This window comes from Bombus bifarius, unplaced genomic scaffold (genome assembly GCF_011952205.1).
Source record: "Bombus bifarius isolate JDL3187 unplaced genomic scaffold, Bbif_JDL3187 scf7180000009343, whole genome shotgun sequence".
Classification (NCBI taxonomy): Eukaryota; Metazoa; Arthropoda; class Insecta; order Hymenoptera; family Apidae; genus Bombus; species Bombus bifarius.
In genome coordinates, this window is record NW_022885057.1 from 1,159,820 (window position 1) to 1,175,675 (window position 15,856).

The 15,856-nt window shown below is 28.7% G+C and overlaps 4 protein-coding genes across 5 annotated transcripts; 2 read left to right on the forward strand and 2 right to left on the reverse strand.

Annotated features, from left to right (window-relative positions):
* The first annotated feature begins 5,684 nt into the window (after positions 1-5,684).
* LOC117215081 (transcription initiation factor IIA subunit 2) lies at positions 5,685-7,219 on the forward strand. The gene is made up of 4 exons (XM_033461511.1): positions 5,685-6,011; positions 6,177-6,281; positions 6,354-6,483; positions 6,626-7,219. Exons 1-4 carry the CDS (start codon positions 5,940-5,942, stop codon positions 6,655-6,657), a joined length of 339 nt encoding a protein of 112 aa, XP_033317402.1. The 5' UTR covers positions 5,685-5,939; the 3' UTR covers positions 6,658-7,219.
* On the reverse strand, positions 7,220-9,508 carry LOC117215080 (membrane-bound transcription factor site-2 protease). The gene is made up of 6 exons (XM_033461510.1): positions 9,303-9,508; positions 8,861-9,139; positions 8,404-8,754; positions 8,074-8,232; positions 7,694-7,951; positions 7,220-7,600 (listed from the first exon to the last, which is right to left on the reverse strand). The coding sequence occupies exons 1-6, from the start codon at positions 9,375-9,377 to the stop codon at positions 7,232-7,234; spliced, it is 1,491 nt and encodes a 496-aa protein (XP_033317401.1). The 5' UTR covers positions 9,378-9,508; the 3' UTR covers positions 7,220-7,231.
* A 368-nt stretch (positions 9,509-9,876) lies between these two features.
* On the forward strand, positions 9,877-12,804 carry LOC117215076 (8-oxo-dGDP phosphatase NUDT18). The gene is made up of 4 exons (XM_033461499.1): positions 9,877-10,199; positions 10,469-11,000; positions 11,599-11,704; positions 11,775-12,804. Exons 1-4 carry the CDS (start codon positions 10,097-10,099, stop codon positions 12,012-12,014), a joined length of 981 nt encoding a protein of 326 aa, XP_033317390.1. The 5' UTR covers positions 9,877-10,096; the 3' UTR covers positions 12,015-12,804.
* Positions 12,805-13,539: 735 nt separating this feature from the next.
* LOC117215075 (zinc finger protein 616-like) lies at positions 13,540-15,628 on the reverse strand. Of its 2 annotated transcripts, none has more exons than XM_033461498.1 (3): positions 15,384-15,628; positions 14,811-15,035; positions 13,540-14,707 (listed from the first exon to the last, which is right to left on the reverse strand). In XM_033461498.1, the coding sequence occupies exons 2-3, from the start codon at positions 15,033-15,035 to the stop codon at positions 13,796-13,798; spliced, it is 1,137 nt and encodes a 378-aa protein (XP_033317389.1). In that variant the 5' UTR covers positions 15,384-15,628; the 3' UTR covers positions 13,540-13,795. The 2 variants fall into 2 exon arrangements, with proteins under 2 accessions (XP_033317389.1, XP_033317388.1); XM_033461497.1 differs by having other exon boundaries at positions 15,276-15,628.
* Positions 15,629-15,856: the final 228 nt, after the last annotated feature.

The following is a 15,856-nucleotide window of genomic DNA, read 5'->3' on the forward strand; positions in this document are numbered from 1 at the left end:
TTGCCCTGGCAACGGCGACGCTCATCGTCGTGCCTTTTTCTCTTTCCCGCTAAGCTCGATCGCCGTTTCACTTATCTCTTTCGACATACGGATATTCCCATTTTCCTCTTCTACCGACTTCCGTCTCCGTCCCACTAGTCGCACTTCTTTCAACTGCTAGATGCTCCTTATTCTCGTATCACGAGAACAAACCATTGAGGTTTCTGCGACGTAACAAGTGGATATCCTCATTTCCTACACGATCATTTCCCGTGCTTCTACATCTTTCACTGTCTTTACGGATTTCGTTTCTTCTACGAGAACTCGATTCGGAACGTTGTTCGACGTATCGTTTTTCGATAATCGCGCGTATTTGGAGCAATTTTCGACGAATACGAAGCCATCTAGCACGATTTTGATTCAAGGAAAGTCGAGAGATTATTTCAACGATGTTTGTTCGAGACACATCTGCAAATTTAATTTCTGTGCAATTAAGAAAAGCAAACCGCGTTTTGGTATTATTCTTAAACACCGCAAAGTAAGAAGCTACTTCTTTTCTTCTGATGTAGAAAAGAGGAAGAAACGTGCTAATATTTTTCACGCTTTCAACGGAAAATACACATTTTCTCAGTTTGATAAGTTTACGAAAAGTGCCACGAATTATTTATAGAGAAACGTTACACAATCTTAATACCCCTGTACCTTTCACAATAAAAGTCATTCTCATTAATGCTTTCCTACATAATTAGAATTTAATACCATTTCCAGAGATTTATTACTATCCCGAAAAAGGATAAAATGAAAATCGTTCCGACATTAAAGAACGCAAATAAAACCTACTAAACTACGACTTACAAAGAACACGTATATTTCCTGGTGCACCCCTATACTGTCGAGTAAGTGATGCGTAACGGAAAGAAAAGGAGTTTTCCAAGTCTGTCGACTTAAGGCTCGAATCATGTTACCATTTTATCGACGAAAAGACGAGACTTGCTGGTGAAAAACATAACTTCCACTTTGAATGGTATGCCTTAAATGGTACATTCCTGTAACTAAAGAAATTTCTAGAACGTTCCTAAGTATACACCGTACTGCTATGTACCAAGATTTCGTCCTGAGTAGAATATCTACACCTAATGTAGCATCTCAGGAAAACTTCTTTCGAAGAATCGATTTAAGTACTCTTGCTGCTCGCAGTGCTCGCGATGGACTTACCTAAATCTGTATCTAGGAAGACCCAGTTTCATTAGATTCGCAAAAGAAGAAAATCTTTCTAAATAGTCGCTCCCTCTTTTATTATATCCAGCACTTTCCACTTCCATCGATTGAATAACGAAGTCCCTTCCCTGCCGTTCCCTTTATCGCAGATAAAGTTCTCTGTCATAATAACTTTGACGTCTTTAAATGGTACGTATATCCGTAATAAATTGTTCTTGCAAACTTTCTAGATGGCAAGCTACATAAATAGTCTCGTGGAATCTCCCCCGTACCGTGCGTTTCCTACAACCCACCTTTGCCCCGAACCAACCTCAACCCCTCTTCGAGACGTCGCTATACTACTCTTAAAGATGCTTTTCATTGCACTCCTACACAGTGGAATCCGATCGATGCGAGTGTCCCGTTCTTTCGCGGGTAACTTGCTCCGTTCAATGTCCTCCTCCAACAAACCGGACCTCGAATCCTACTATACGCATCTTCCATTGTGTATTTCGCGACTTTATCTTTTTCGTTCTCACTATCCCTTAAAATCTCTATCTCTTTCCGCATCTGCTTTTTCTCCGCTGTCCCATTCTTCACAGGCGGATACGAACTTTGATAGTAACCCTTGGAGAAGGGTGGCTAGCTGGATATGTATGCTTGTTCCACCAGTTCTCATGACTTGCAGTTTCGTTTCCTCTTTCAAAAATCTTACCACGGGAAGAGTTGTTGATTTGCCTTTATTGGTTTCTCCTAACCTTGTTGTCGCGAAAATCCCTACAGTTTCATTCCTTGTACCTCTGCGGCCCTGTTAGCTACGTTTTAGTCTTCTTGCCTAATTCATTTCTTTACCTCCATTGTTACCACTCGTTACGGTTTACATCGACTTAATTGACTCCTGCTTTGCTTCAGGCCAAGGGACGTCGACGAGATCGTAAATGTGAGCACGAATATGTGTGTGTGTGCTTGTGCGTGCATTTACATAGAAGACTGATTGGTACGTGTGGTTGATTTATTTGAATATCGAAGATCAACGATTTGAATCGCTGAGAAATTCAATCGATGCAATATATTCAGAAAAATATAAACGATGAGTATTCACAAAGAACATTGAAATAATAATAAGATATTGCTGACGATTCTATCAAGTTCGAGTACTTCTTTCGCACCTTTCATCGACACCTTCAAAAAGGTTTGAAAAGCAACGACGATTAAATATTTTTCATCTTTGATTGAATTGAAAATACAGTCGAAGGATCATTTGAATTTTACGCCATGTTTTCGAGTACTACAGTGATAATAAATCTGAATCTATTACATAGGGTGGATACAATTTTCGTAAGCTAAATTCACAGAAATGTCTATTCATTCCTGGTTCGAGACTTCGTACCTCTTCCGATTTACCGAGAAAAGTTTTGCATGCGCACTGAAGTTTTCATCCGCAATTACTTGGACATCTAAACTTGCCAAATACTGTAATAAGACTTTCTCTCATACGTCCCATCTGTTTAACCGAATTAATGAAGTGAACTTACTCTTATTAAATACTGCTTTTGATATTATGCTATTAATCGACTGAGAATAAAAAGGGATTGAATATATTTTGGTAATATTAAATTTCATTGCATCTGTTATTTTTTGATCTCTTATCTTAATTCGATATATCGAATTATTCATTGTATATCTTTTTATAACAAAACCATTTCAATGCACAGGATAAAAATAATTATAACAATAAACCATATGTTTATATGTATTTAGTAAACACTAATAATATCAATATTTGTACGTATAGTATATAAATATTATTGTAATTTGACGAAAAGCTAGAGATATAGGAAGTAAATACTCGTATATGAAGTAAGTTATCAAAACGAGTTCAAAGAAGCTTTAAACCGATAGCTTGCAATTTCGAACCAATCATTATTCTCGTAATTTACCAATTTTTAAAGATAAAAGCAATCATGAACAAAAGGAATCCGATTTTAAATCGTTGATGCACACAGTTATTACTATCAGAAAATATACTAGTCGAAATTCTAATTGCCTTACTGAAATCGCTTAATGGCATAACAAAAGAAATAACGCAGCTATAAAGAAATATCAACATTGATAAATGGAGTCACCAATATGCAGTAGTCGTAATAGTCAGTGTTTAACTGCAAAATGTGCCAAAATACCACTGTACTCTGTTTCCAACAACGTCACAGTGAAATGATCTAAAGCTCAACACTAGAGTTTTGAAGACAACTCATATAAATGAATAGAAACACAGAAATTTTAAAATTCTTTAAGTTGCAAAAATACAACTATTCTTACTATAATATCGAAATTATGAAAATCAAAGAAAAATCTATCTAATAAAGGGTACACGATACAGAGTCAATTCATTTCTTTATGTATAGAGATGCTTTCAAAACATGAATATCGCATTTGTCCTCATCCAAATGATACAATTTTATTATAACGTAGTAAAAATATTAATCTATATTTGTTGCACAACAATTTTAACGTGATGAAAGTATTAAATAATTCCACCAATTGTACTTTATCAGAAAGGCAATTAAAAGGAATATGTTCACAGTCTTCAATGGCTATTATTAAAAATTTTTAATGGGAACGAAAACGGAATTATACGGTTTCAGAACCATTTTGTAAATATTGTGATGATAATGTATTAATTATTGAACAACGATCAGTTTGGTATACATGGTAAAAATTAATGCCAAAAGTAGTAGACATCATATAAGAAACATGTACGTTCAATGCTTTTTTACGAATTTGAATAACCTAAATGTAAATTCCCAGAATTTTAACTCACCAAACCCTATATGTAGATATAAGAAAAAAGAAACTTACCAAAATAGAATTTCATCTGAAGAACATCAATTTATTCTTGCATTTGATTCGTGAGATACATTTGTTACTTAGCGCCTGAAATTTTAGTGCATGAATCGATATTTTATCTCGTATCTCGTTATAGCAACTTAATACTCTTTATATTTAAAATTTGAGTTCCCATCGTAAATTAACTTTGCCAACGTACCATGTGCGAGTCGATAATCTTTTTGATATTACTTCCTCTGCTGCTCCGTTAAATTCCAGGCTTGATTATTAAATGATTACCTATGGACGTCACGATGAATACAAGATTAATAAGCATTCTCAATTAACTGAACGCTCCGAAATGATACCTGATTTTTAAGTTTCTAAAATTCCAATATGTAGTACCTTTACATCTAAATTATACAATCGCGAAAAGCATTCGCTTTAAACGTTTGACTATTCTTCGTTCCCTATTTTGCTCACGAAAGTCTATACGTTACGTTAATTGATATGTCACTACCGACATGTGCGCGAACGTTATAACTCGTGTTCCACAGAAGATTTAAAATTACTCTCTAAATTTTGATTTGTCTGCGCAGAAAATGGTGGGGAAGTACGATGGAAGTAGCACTGTGTTGCACCACGTGTCTGCTTGGAAAGTTCGCAGGATAACCGATGACAGGCCACGTTGGTGTTACAGTTACCTACCGTATTGACCATATTCAGATAGCGCTATCAAACATTCACAAGGTATACGTGTTGCATACGCGACTGGAAGACAATCCTTGCTTTACACGATACATTAGCTTTCTGTTCTCGGTAGAAATGTTACTCTTGGCATTTTATCATTACTTTGCATTCTATAAACGAAAGCTTTCAAAATTAAACAGTATTTAGTACATACATAGTTACATGTATAATCTTTACCGTAAATAAATAAATACTTCGCAAGTATGTATCAGGAAACATTTTAAAGTTGAACAAAAATAAAATACATTTGTTAATTTGTATTAGTTATTGATATAAGATTATGTTTATTTAATATAGTCCTGTATTATGTGTAGAACTTTCATTTACCGCGCAGTGATTTCATATGTATGCATATACGCTTGCCTTCATTTTTAGAATAGTTCACATAGTCGTATACGAAACCACTTAATCAGATTCATCAAAAATTCATCAAAATACTTTTCAAAATTGTAGTATTATATATAACAGCAATTAAAATTCACAATAAATTTTTTGAGAAAATGAATAATTTCTACTTTCAAATGATCGGATACAAATGATAATTAATGATATTTTGCATTTCTTCTCAATATTTTAAAATTTTATTATAATAATAAATAAAAAAATCACACACTTTTTTAAATAAATAAATTTTCAATATAGGTTTGATAAATATCAGATATATATGTAGCGTGAAAAAATATAGTATACGATCTTGAATTTGAATCTGCCGCTCTTGGCAATATCATTTTCTACTATACGGTTTCATTTATACAAATAAGTACTGCACGGCAGGATTTTATCTAACAATCAGAGATACAAAGATAGAGTACGCGAATCATATATATATATATAACCATATAAGTGGATGAGATATCGGAATAAAAAGAAAACGGTGCATAGAGATGTCTTTTGTCTAATCGGGCATGGCATAAACGCCGGTCGTTGATTAATGTTATAATTACACATTTATTATACGAATGTGCATGCGTTATTAGACAAGGACATAAGAAGTCTCTATGCAGCGTTCTCTTTCTATTCCTATATCGCTTGTTCAGCTCGGTCACGCACTCTATCTTTATGTCTCTATACTAACAACACAGTTAATCAACAAATACTGTTTCCTATTTTCATTACGCATAAAGATTACTTTTGCATTAAAAGACCTCTATTTGCTTTAATATTGTGCATATTATACATTAAGGACAATGTCTTATCAATTATATCGAAACACAACATTAGGTAATACGTTACAAGAAAGCCTCGATGAGCTCATTCAGGTATGTTCACAAAAATATGTAATATTGCGGTTAATGTTATCGATAAACCAATTTTACTTCTGTCATCATGCAAACTATAGAAAATAAACATTAATATGATACACCTCAAATGAAAAATGTATAATCTATGATATTCATTTTATGTAATAACATAATATGTTATAGTATGGGCAAATCACACCTCAGTTAGCAATTAAAGTACTATTACAATTTGATAAGGCAATAAATCAAGCACTTGCAGCCAGAGTTAAGTCACGACTTATATTTAAGGTAACTAATGTTGATATTTGATATTAATTTAAATAACATTGATTATAACTATTATTTCTTTAAAATTTTTAGGCTGGTAAATTAAACACTTACAGATTTTGTGACAATGTATGGACTTTTATGCTTAATGATGTTGAATTTCGTGAGGTTCAAGAAATTGCAATAGTAGATAAAGTTAAAATTGTTGCATGCGATGGAAAAAGTATGTAATCCTTTATTTACTTTTTTAACTATTTAATTAACTATTTGTAATATTTCTATATTCTAAAAAAAATATTGAAAACAAAAATAATGTTAGTAATTCTTACATTACTACAAACATTATAATTTTTGTACTATTACAGCACTGGATGGAGATGCAGCAGCAAAACGATAATATCTCTTTCTTATACAACTAAATATATCATTATTATTATATTATACTAATTATAAAGAAATTTCATTATATAATATATTATAATTTTATAATAATTCAAATAATAGATAGTAAACAAAACAAATTATACATATATATTTAATATAGGTATAGAATTTTCATTTATTTTTGAATGACAGTTAAATTTTGTTACACAACAACTAAAATCATAACACCACATTGAAAGTAGGAATAATAAATTGTAGCTGCCTTTTTTGTCATATCAGAACATAGCAATAGCTTTATTTTTATATTGTACTTCAATATAACTATCTAATCTACTTAGATTTTACATATTATATTTACTAATAATTTATTTCCAAAAAATATAGAAATATATAATATAATCTTCCTATGTGGTCCAATCTGTTGTTCCAAAGATGTAAATAATTTTTCAAACGAGACTGCAAGATTTATTAAGATATTTAAATAAGCGATACAAAGTGCCATTAAACTTATATAGAAATGTAATTCATAATAATGTACTTGGTATTCTAAATAGAAATTTCAAATATTAACAACATTCTTTTACTACTTATAATAATTTATTCATAAGTAGATACAATAAATTTATAGTAAGAAATAATGTACCTATACTTGTTATCGTTAATATAATGGTTTGTCTAACATTTTTATTGTGGGGCGTAAAATTTAATAAATAAAGTATAAGTATATTTATAATATATTGTCCATCCAGAAAGAAACAAGGCACAATATTAATAATTGCTAATCCCGCAGAAAATATTGTAATATATTTGCAAAGAAGTGTCAAAGCTTCTGGTAATTTAGGATTTAAGAATGAATATTTCGGTATCCAATCAGATACATCAACAGTTCGATAGATATCTGCTGGGTGTCCAAAAAATAATACATCCTTTCCCTGTCTCCTTTTTATTTGAACAACCTGTGATAGAAAGGGAAACCAGTTTGTTAAATACTTTAAATGTTATTAATTGTTACGTGATTAATATCTAAATGTTTGTTTTTAAATATATACCTTGGTAACATTATCAAGGGAAGGTCTTAAACAATGAGTATCATGAAATACACATTCATGACTAGCATGACAAAAATTTTGAGACTGATTAATCATAGTTCTGGCTGGAAGGCAAGAATGAGGAGGTAAATGTAAAGGAGCTGCTTGTGGTCCCTCAATGTACTCAAAGCATAAACTTCCTGTAATTTCACTATCTGATGTACAACAGTTTATAGCACCATTAGTTTTTTGTTTTGATGGAACGGACTCATCATATTCCTAAATTAATTTGCTAATTAGGTTATGAAAATTTATATTATGCACAAAGATACTACCATTACTTGTTAAAAAAAAAGAGTCATATTAACTAATGTAAGAAAATTATACAGAAAAAATGTTACCTGAATAAATGATTGTTTAACACAGTATCCAAGAGCTGGTTGATTAACTGTGTTTAATATACAATCGTACCAATCTTCAGTATATTTTACAGGACAGTCATTTATTTCATATATTAAATCCTGTTCAAGAAGTCCAGTTGGACCTAGTACAGGTGAATTCTATAAACGTAAATTTTCATAAAAAAAACTTACCATTCCTAATTCAAAATTGATCATTTGCTATCTATCTCTACTCTAATCAATTTTGTTTTCATATAATTTAAGTAAAACATAAAAATCATTTGACAACCAATGTACTAATATATAAGAATACATTATCAGAAGACTTACAGGTAAAATAGTCTTTACATAAATTCCACTCCCTATTGCATAAAATGGTGCCCAGAACCATGTAGAAAGCAAAAGAATAGTTGCAGCTACTGTAGCAAGTACTATGTTATGCCAGATTCCTGCACAAGTAACTCTTAGTTGATTTTTTAATGGTAATGAACTAAGTTGTTCACTGCTTATATGTACATAAGCTATGGGTATTGTGAAAGCAATTAATATTCCCAAACCAAATAACTGAACATCTTCTCTTGCTGCAGCCAATGCATGTCCTAACTCATGCATAATACTGCAAACTGCTAATGTAATGATATAATATCCAATCTCATTGAAGGGCATATCTATGCCAGGTAACTGTAAAAAATAAAAATGTATCACATATGATTTTATCAACGAAATTACATTTATTAAAGAATTATCTCACAATAGTAAATTAAATATTATTCTAAGTTAAAATTACCATGGGTTCTAGTAAAGGTTCAGAATTAGTATTATCAAGAGATGGTCCATTAGACCATATATTGAACGTCATTCTTAAGATTATAATTATAGCAATTGGCAAAATAATGACACTAATAATCACTCCTGCATTAAACCAAGCAGTCCAAAATTTAGAGCGATCCATACCCCATTTAATTATTTTACGATTAAATGCTGTGGTGAACCATTTTATTCGCAATATTTGAACCTCTAAACCAGTATTTTTTAAAAAATATAGGTATGGATAATGTGAACATGTCTGTAAAATAAATGATATTCGTAATTATTATTACTTATAAATTATCAAGAAAAATTATCATTAATATTTTATCTTCACAAAATAAAATTTTTTAAATTATAATTCTAAAATTATATATAAAAATACTTATAATATTTATCTGTATAACATTCGTAAACTGTACCTTAAAAATTGTGTCAAAAAAGAATAATGAGCAATGAATGAGACCTATTGCAATTAATACATTTAAAACTTCCATTTTTCAATACTTTATTTTGAATTTTTATGTAAACACTTTTCATGTTACATCTTACATCATGTATCAAGCTTCCTTTACTATATAGAACCGCATGTCGTACAACTTGTACAGAACTATTTGATTTTCCAAGTTGTAAAGATATAGTAAAATATGACTTTTTAACAGTTGCATTCCCTAGATGATAATAATTATTTTTGTAATTATATTTATATCACTAATGAATTTATATTACATGTAAATTATGTTATGATTGATCTATAATGCAACATAATATAATGTTTTGATAAAAACAGTTATATTTTATAAATTAAATTCAATAAATGTTCATGAACTTTAATATTTTAACATTAAGTTTACAAATTTTTCAAATCATACTCTATAAATTAAAAATAATTTTTATCTCATTTTCGTTCATATCTTATTACATACTGTGTTATTATATTCTAAAAAAACTTTTAAGTATTACATAGGGAATTCGATATAGGAACGATGATAATCCAACCAGATTGAACTGAATAGTGATGACTTAGATACAACTTACAACTACAGCAGGATGCACACGCCTAATTCAATTATGTATGAATTGTATGATCATTATCACTTTCACTTTGTTTATAACCTTATCTATCGTTAAATTAGTAGTAATGATATATGATATCTAAGATATAATTTGAATATTTGTTTTGTGTATATTTTAAAGCAATTGCTGTTATACTGACATGTCGTTATCTATTGAAAAACAAATTGAATTATTATTAGCTGGTCATCCATTAGAAATTGGTGACACGCATGATAGTACCCATGCGGTACAAGATGAAATAGGTAAAGTGAACTTTATGTGTAATTAAATGTTAATGTTTAAGAAATGATACTTCATTGATATATATATGCAATTAGTTAACATTTATTATATACTATTATGAAGCTTATAAATGAATCAAAAAAATATGTTAGAAATTATAACATTTAGTTCTTTTAATTTTTGATATTGTTGATTTCATACATTTGTTCTCTTAGTTTTATTTTATCTTTCATTTCTTATGCAATTATTATTAGTTATTAACAACTTATACAAAAGAAACGTGTCATAGGAGGAAAAGGAACACCTAGTACTTATATACCAATTTGTCAAAAAACTGTAACATACATTGTTGCTGCTGTAGTGATAAATAATCAAGGGGAAGTATTAATGATGCAAGAAGCAAAAGCTACTTGCAGTGGAAAATGGTATTTACCTGCTGGTCGTGTTGAACCTAATGAAAATTTATTAGATGCTGTTAAAAGAGAAGTCTTAGAAGAAACAGGGCTTACATTAGATCCAGAAACATTGATATTAGTAGAATGTGCAACTGGTTCATGGTTCCGATTTGTATTTACTGGCAAAATAACTGGTGGTAAATTAAAAACATTAGAAGAAGCAAATGAAGAATCCTTACAAGCATGCTGGGTGAATAATGTAAATGATCTGTCACTCAGATCACATGATATTATATCTTTGATAGAAAGAGGTAAAACTTATGTCACGAATAAGAATATTCCACAACATCCATATTTAATGCCAATTAGTACACCATTGTCCAAATTATTGTTGCGGCTATCAATCACTTCGAAAAAAAGATCAACGTAAGTTACATACATTTGAAATATGCTTAATTTAAATTTATTTTACATTGAAGTTTCAACTTTATTTGTATAAATATATCAGTGCTTATGCTTGATTCCTCTTTAGTATTTACGCTTGCAGTATAAGGTCACTGGTGATAGTTTTCATAAAAGAACAACAACAATCTGATTATGACTGTGAATATGGATGAAGGCTTAGGTTGGAGTATAGTAGGTACACTTACATGCACATGCACTTGTACATATACATTTATAGCAATAAAATGCTTGCCTTTTTCATTTTAGTTCAAACTCGTACTATTAACAACGTAGATGTTCATAAGTAAATTATGATTAACAATATTTGGAAATGATTATTTTATGATGCATAACATGTGCACAATAATAGTATCAATTGTATTATAAAATTACTAACTATATATATATTTTTTTTAATTTTATTTAACAAACTGCATAAACAATTATTTTGTTTAAGATGTAAATAATGCATATTCGATTGTATAGACTTAAAGTACAAAAATCTTCATAAAATGCCAACATTTTATTCCTTTTATAGTTTTAAATTGATATACAATTATGTATTATATTTTATCAACAGGAATAAATTGCATGTACTTGTATCAGATACCATGCCATTCCATTTACCAATTTGTGAAATTAATCCACATCGCAACCTTCTTTCTACTTTACATAACTTTATGAAGGTAAATATTTCTTAATATCTACCTTTTGATATAGATAATTTTGTATTATAATCTATCATAAATTGTTTAGGAATTATTTGGAAATGGAGTTGCACAGCATAAACCACATGGAATACTTTCCTTAGAATTCAGTGGAGGGCAAGGAGGAGATGGACTTTGTTTAACATTATTAGTATCATTCAAGTTACCTGTGGAAGATGTACCTGCTACAGGAAAATTCATTTGGCATGAGCTACCTGAAAATCTCGCTACAAGTATTACTTACCGCTTACCACGAAACATGACAGTGCCTTTAAATGTTATACGATGATCAGATATTCATAGTTAGTGTACAAGTGAACATTAGGTGTGCATAGTATAATTGCATTTCAAATTTTATGTATGAGAAATTTTATTAATTTTTCTTTTTCTAGAAAATGAGGTAAAAAATTTTTGGACTGGCACGCTCTTAATATTTTGACTATAATTATGCATTCAGTAACTTGCAATTTTACATTTTTACATTGTCAGAACAGAATTATAAAATTTCTTAGTTGAGAAATATAATTGAGAACAAAATAATTAGTGCGCACGTACATTCGCACATAATTCTATATATACGCATATACAAACGAGGTATACTTATCTGATATTAATATCTAACAATTTCTAATTATATTAAAAAATATTTATGTTATATATTTACATTTTTCCTAGTCTGTACCAATGATTTTTTTAACAAGAATGAATATGTAGTATGTAGTATATGTAACTCACATACAAGTCTATAACATAATATCATTAATACTAATTATAAATAAATGACGTGAATGTATTTTATCAGAGAAAAACTGCTAGCATTTCCAGTTGGTACCAAAAATTTTGAGAAAGAAGAGATCTTTTTGCTTCAATTTTAAAACTCATATAGAAATTTTTATAAAAATATTCATAATATAGATAAATGTAGGAAGCTGATATCCTGATAGTAGACATTTATTTTTATATGTTATAGAATATTATAAAGAACAGTTATTTTACGTTCCAAATACAAGTACGTAAAATGTACAAATATAACAAAGTTTGAAAAAATTATTAAACACAAATACAGACATAATACACTAGAATTTATGCATAAACATATTTGACATTGTAAAATAATAGTCACTTAAATGTGCAAAATCTGCATAAAACACATAGGTTAAAATATCGTATATACATATAATACATTATACATATATGTATTATGATACATGTTTATGTAATGTTTGATAGAAAGTCCAAGATAATTTTTAATGTTGTTTACATAACATTTTTTAAAGTTTTCGAAGTATTTATAATTTATATAAATTAAGTAATTTTTTTAGCTTATATAGTATTTATTAACAATGTGCAACTGAAATAAAATATATTAATTATAATTTAATATGTTTAAAGCAATTTCTACATATTTTACTATACATAAATAAATCATGAAGACTGTGTTTTATACAAATTTATACAATATCTTCTTTAAAATGATATGTCAGGAGTATGAGTATACAAATTTAAGACATATATATTACATGAAATTTAAAATCTTTTAATATCACAAAAAGTACATTAACATTTTTATAAAAAAATTTTCAGTTCAAGTATACTTTTGGCTTATTCTATACATAACAGTAGTATAGATCAAATTCATACAGAAAGTATATATCAATATATTTTTTAATATTACATTATTTGGAGTAGAATAAAAAGAGATTTTAAAATACTTAACTGAAATGTTGCTGTAAGTGATAAAATAAACAAAAAGTTTAATTAAAAAATTGTAATTTTTTGATAACTTTACCATATTATATAATAATACAGTTATAAATACTTAATATATTATGTGTAATTGCACATATTTTCAATTGTATTTTATATATCAAAGATGCCATGTAGAGAGATTTCACTTTTTACAATATAAAACTTATAATTCCAAAAAAATATATATTTATATATCCATAATTATTGATGCAATTGTTGATCATTAAGAAATTTAAACTCTGATAATACATTTTTACAGCAATTATAATTACAAAATATATTCATAAGTTAAACTATCATTAAAGTATTTATTTAGCATACTTAAGTTGATGTTGGTGTTAATACCCCAACTGCATTTGTTGACTCCTCATCATTACTTTCATTTTTTATAGGAACAATATTATTTTCAATAGGCATCAGTTTGACATTAGTATTTTGAATCATTGATAAATTATTGAACGAATTTATAGATGTAGTGTTATTAAGATTTGCAGTACATAATGCTTGCTTTTCATTATTTTCACATTGATTAATGCTAGTGTTAATATTTACAATATGTTTTTTCATATGAGTCGTTAAATTTCCACTATGATAAAAGTCTTTCCCACAAACCTTACATTGAAATGGTTTAATTCCGGAATGGATTCTTTCATGTATTGATAAATTGCCACTATGCCTAAATTCTTTACCACATACAGCACATTTATATGGCTTTATACCTGAATGAGTTCTTAAATGAGTCGATAAGTTTCCACTATGACTAAACATTTTTCCACATATTTGGCAACCATAAGGTCTTTCACCAGAGTGTGTCCTCATATGGATAGCTAAGTTTCCACTGTGGGTAAAACACTTTTCACACTGATTACATTTATAAGGACGTTCTCCATTATGTGTTCTCATATGTATAAATAAATTACTTTTATGTCCAAACTCTTTGAAGCATATTTCACATTGACATTTAAGTTTTTTTCCTACGTTTGTGTCTGAAGAACCTTTGGGTGGTCTTCCAGGACGATTAGATTTTATGGAAGATATAGGCTCTGAAATTGATACTATTTGACTTGTAAACTTTGCTGCTTGTATACTTTGAGGACATTGTGACTGTTCAGCTTTTTGATTCATGTTTATATGACATTGCTGATTCATTTGATTCAAATTTCCTTCTTGATTAATTTGAAAATTTGTATTATTTTGTACATAATTTTTCATATATGCTAAGGAAGTATTTTCCTAAAATATTTAATATTAGTCAGTTTCTTATTGAAATGTTATATAGGTTTTATGATTTAGAAAATAAATCAATAAAAACATTTATTGAAATTATAAAACTTACTTCAGATTGGAATAAATTATATTGACCATGAATTTCATTTTTTGGATGTATTTCATTTGATAACTGTGCGTGACTCCAAAAATGTGATATCTCATTATATTTATAATCAACATCTTCTTCAATAAATGTTGGATATTTGGAATTATTTGAGGTATTAACTTTATCACCAAAGTTAACATCTTCTATTCCCATACATTCATGTTTTATTTGAACAGGATTAAACATCTACACATATGTATATATTAGAAGATAGTTATAATTAACAATATTCTTGCATTATTTACTGAGATTAAATACTAAAAGCTTGATTAAATTGATTAATTAGTCTATTAAAATAAAATAATGAATGCTGTAATTTTCAAAAGGAGAATGATCTTTAATTTACAAAACTAAAGTTATAAACTTTGTGGAATAAAGACAAATAATGGTTTTAGTGAATTTAAAATTCACGTAAAATACACATACATTTCAGAAAATATATTCTAGAATTAATAGCCACTGCGCTATAATTCGCAATTCTTCATAGTTTGATAAAAAGCTGAATTTTTGAAAGAAACAACATGACAGACATACATTGTCACTTCACCACAGCTATTTATTACATGTACATATGTGTAAAGAAGCAATTATTTATATTACACTCCTCTCTGTTTATACACATTTCTTAGAATATCATCTACTACATTAAGTAATTATGGTGTTCTCTTATTAAATATATTAGAGAATTCAATTTGTTCCATAAAATATATAAATTTTTATATCGTGAAACAGTGCCATCTAGGAGAACTATGTTGTTTTGTAAAGGTTTCCAATTTAATATAAACTAAGTATTTTATATATTTTTTAATTTCAAAAAGATTTAATTTAAGTTAGAATCACATTTATACATTTAGAACGACCATTGACATTTTAATACCGTTTTATTTTGATTCATCACTTGATGGAAATGACTTTTGATTTAAATTCAAAATATTATTTATTATTCTTGACAATTCTCATATTATTGATTAAAAATCATTATTCATTTGTATAATTGTATACATGAA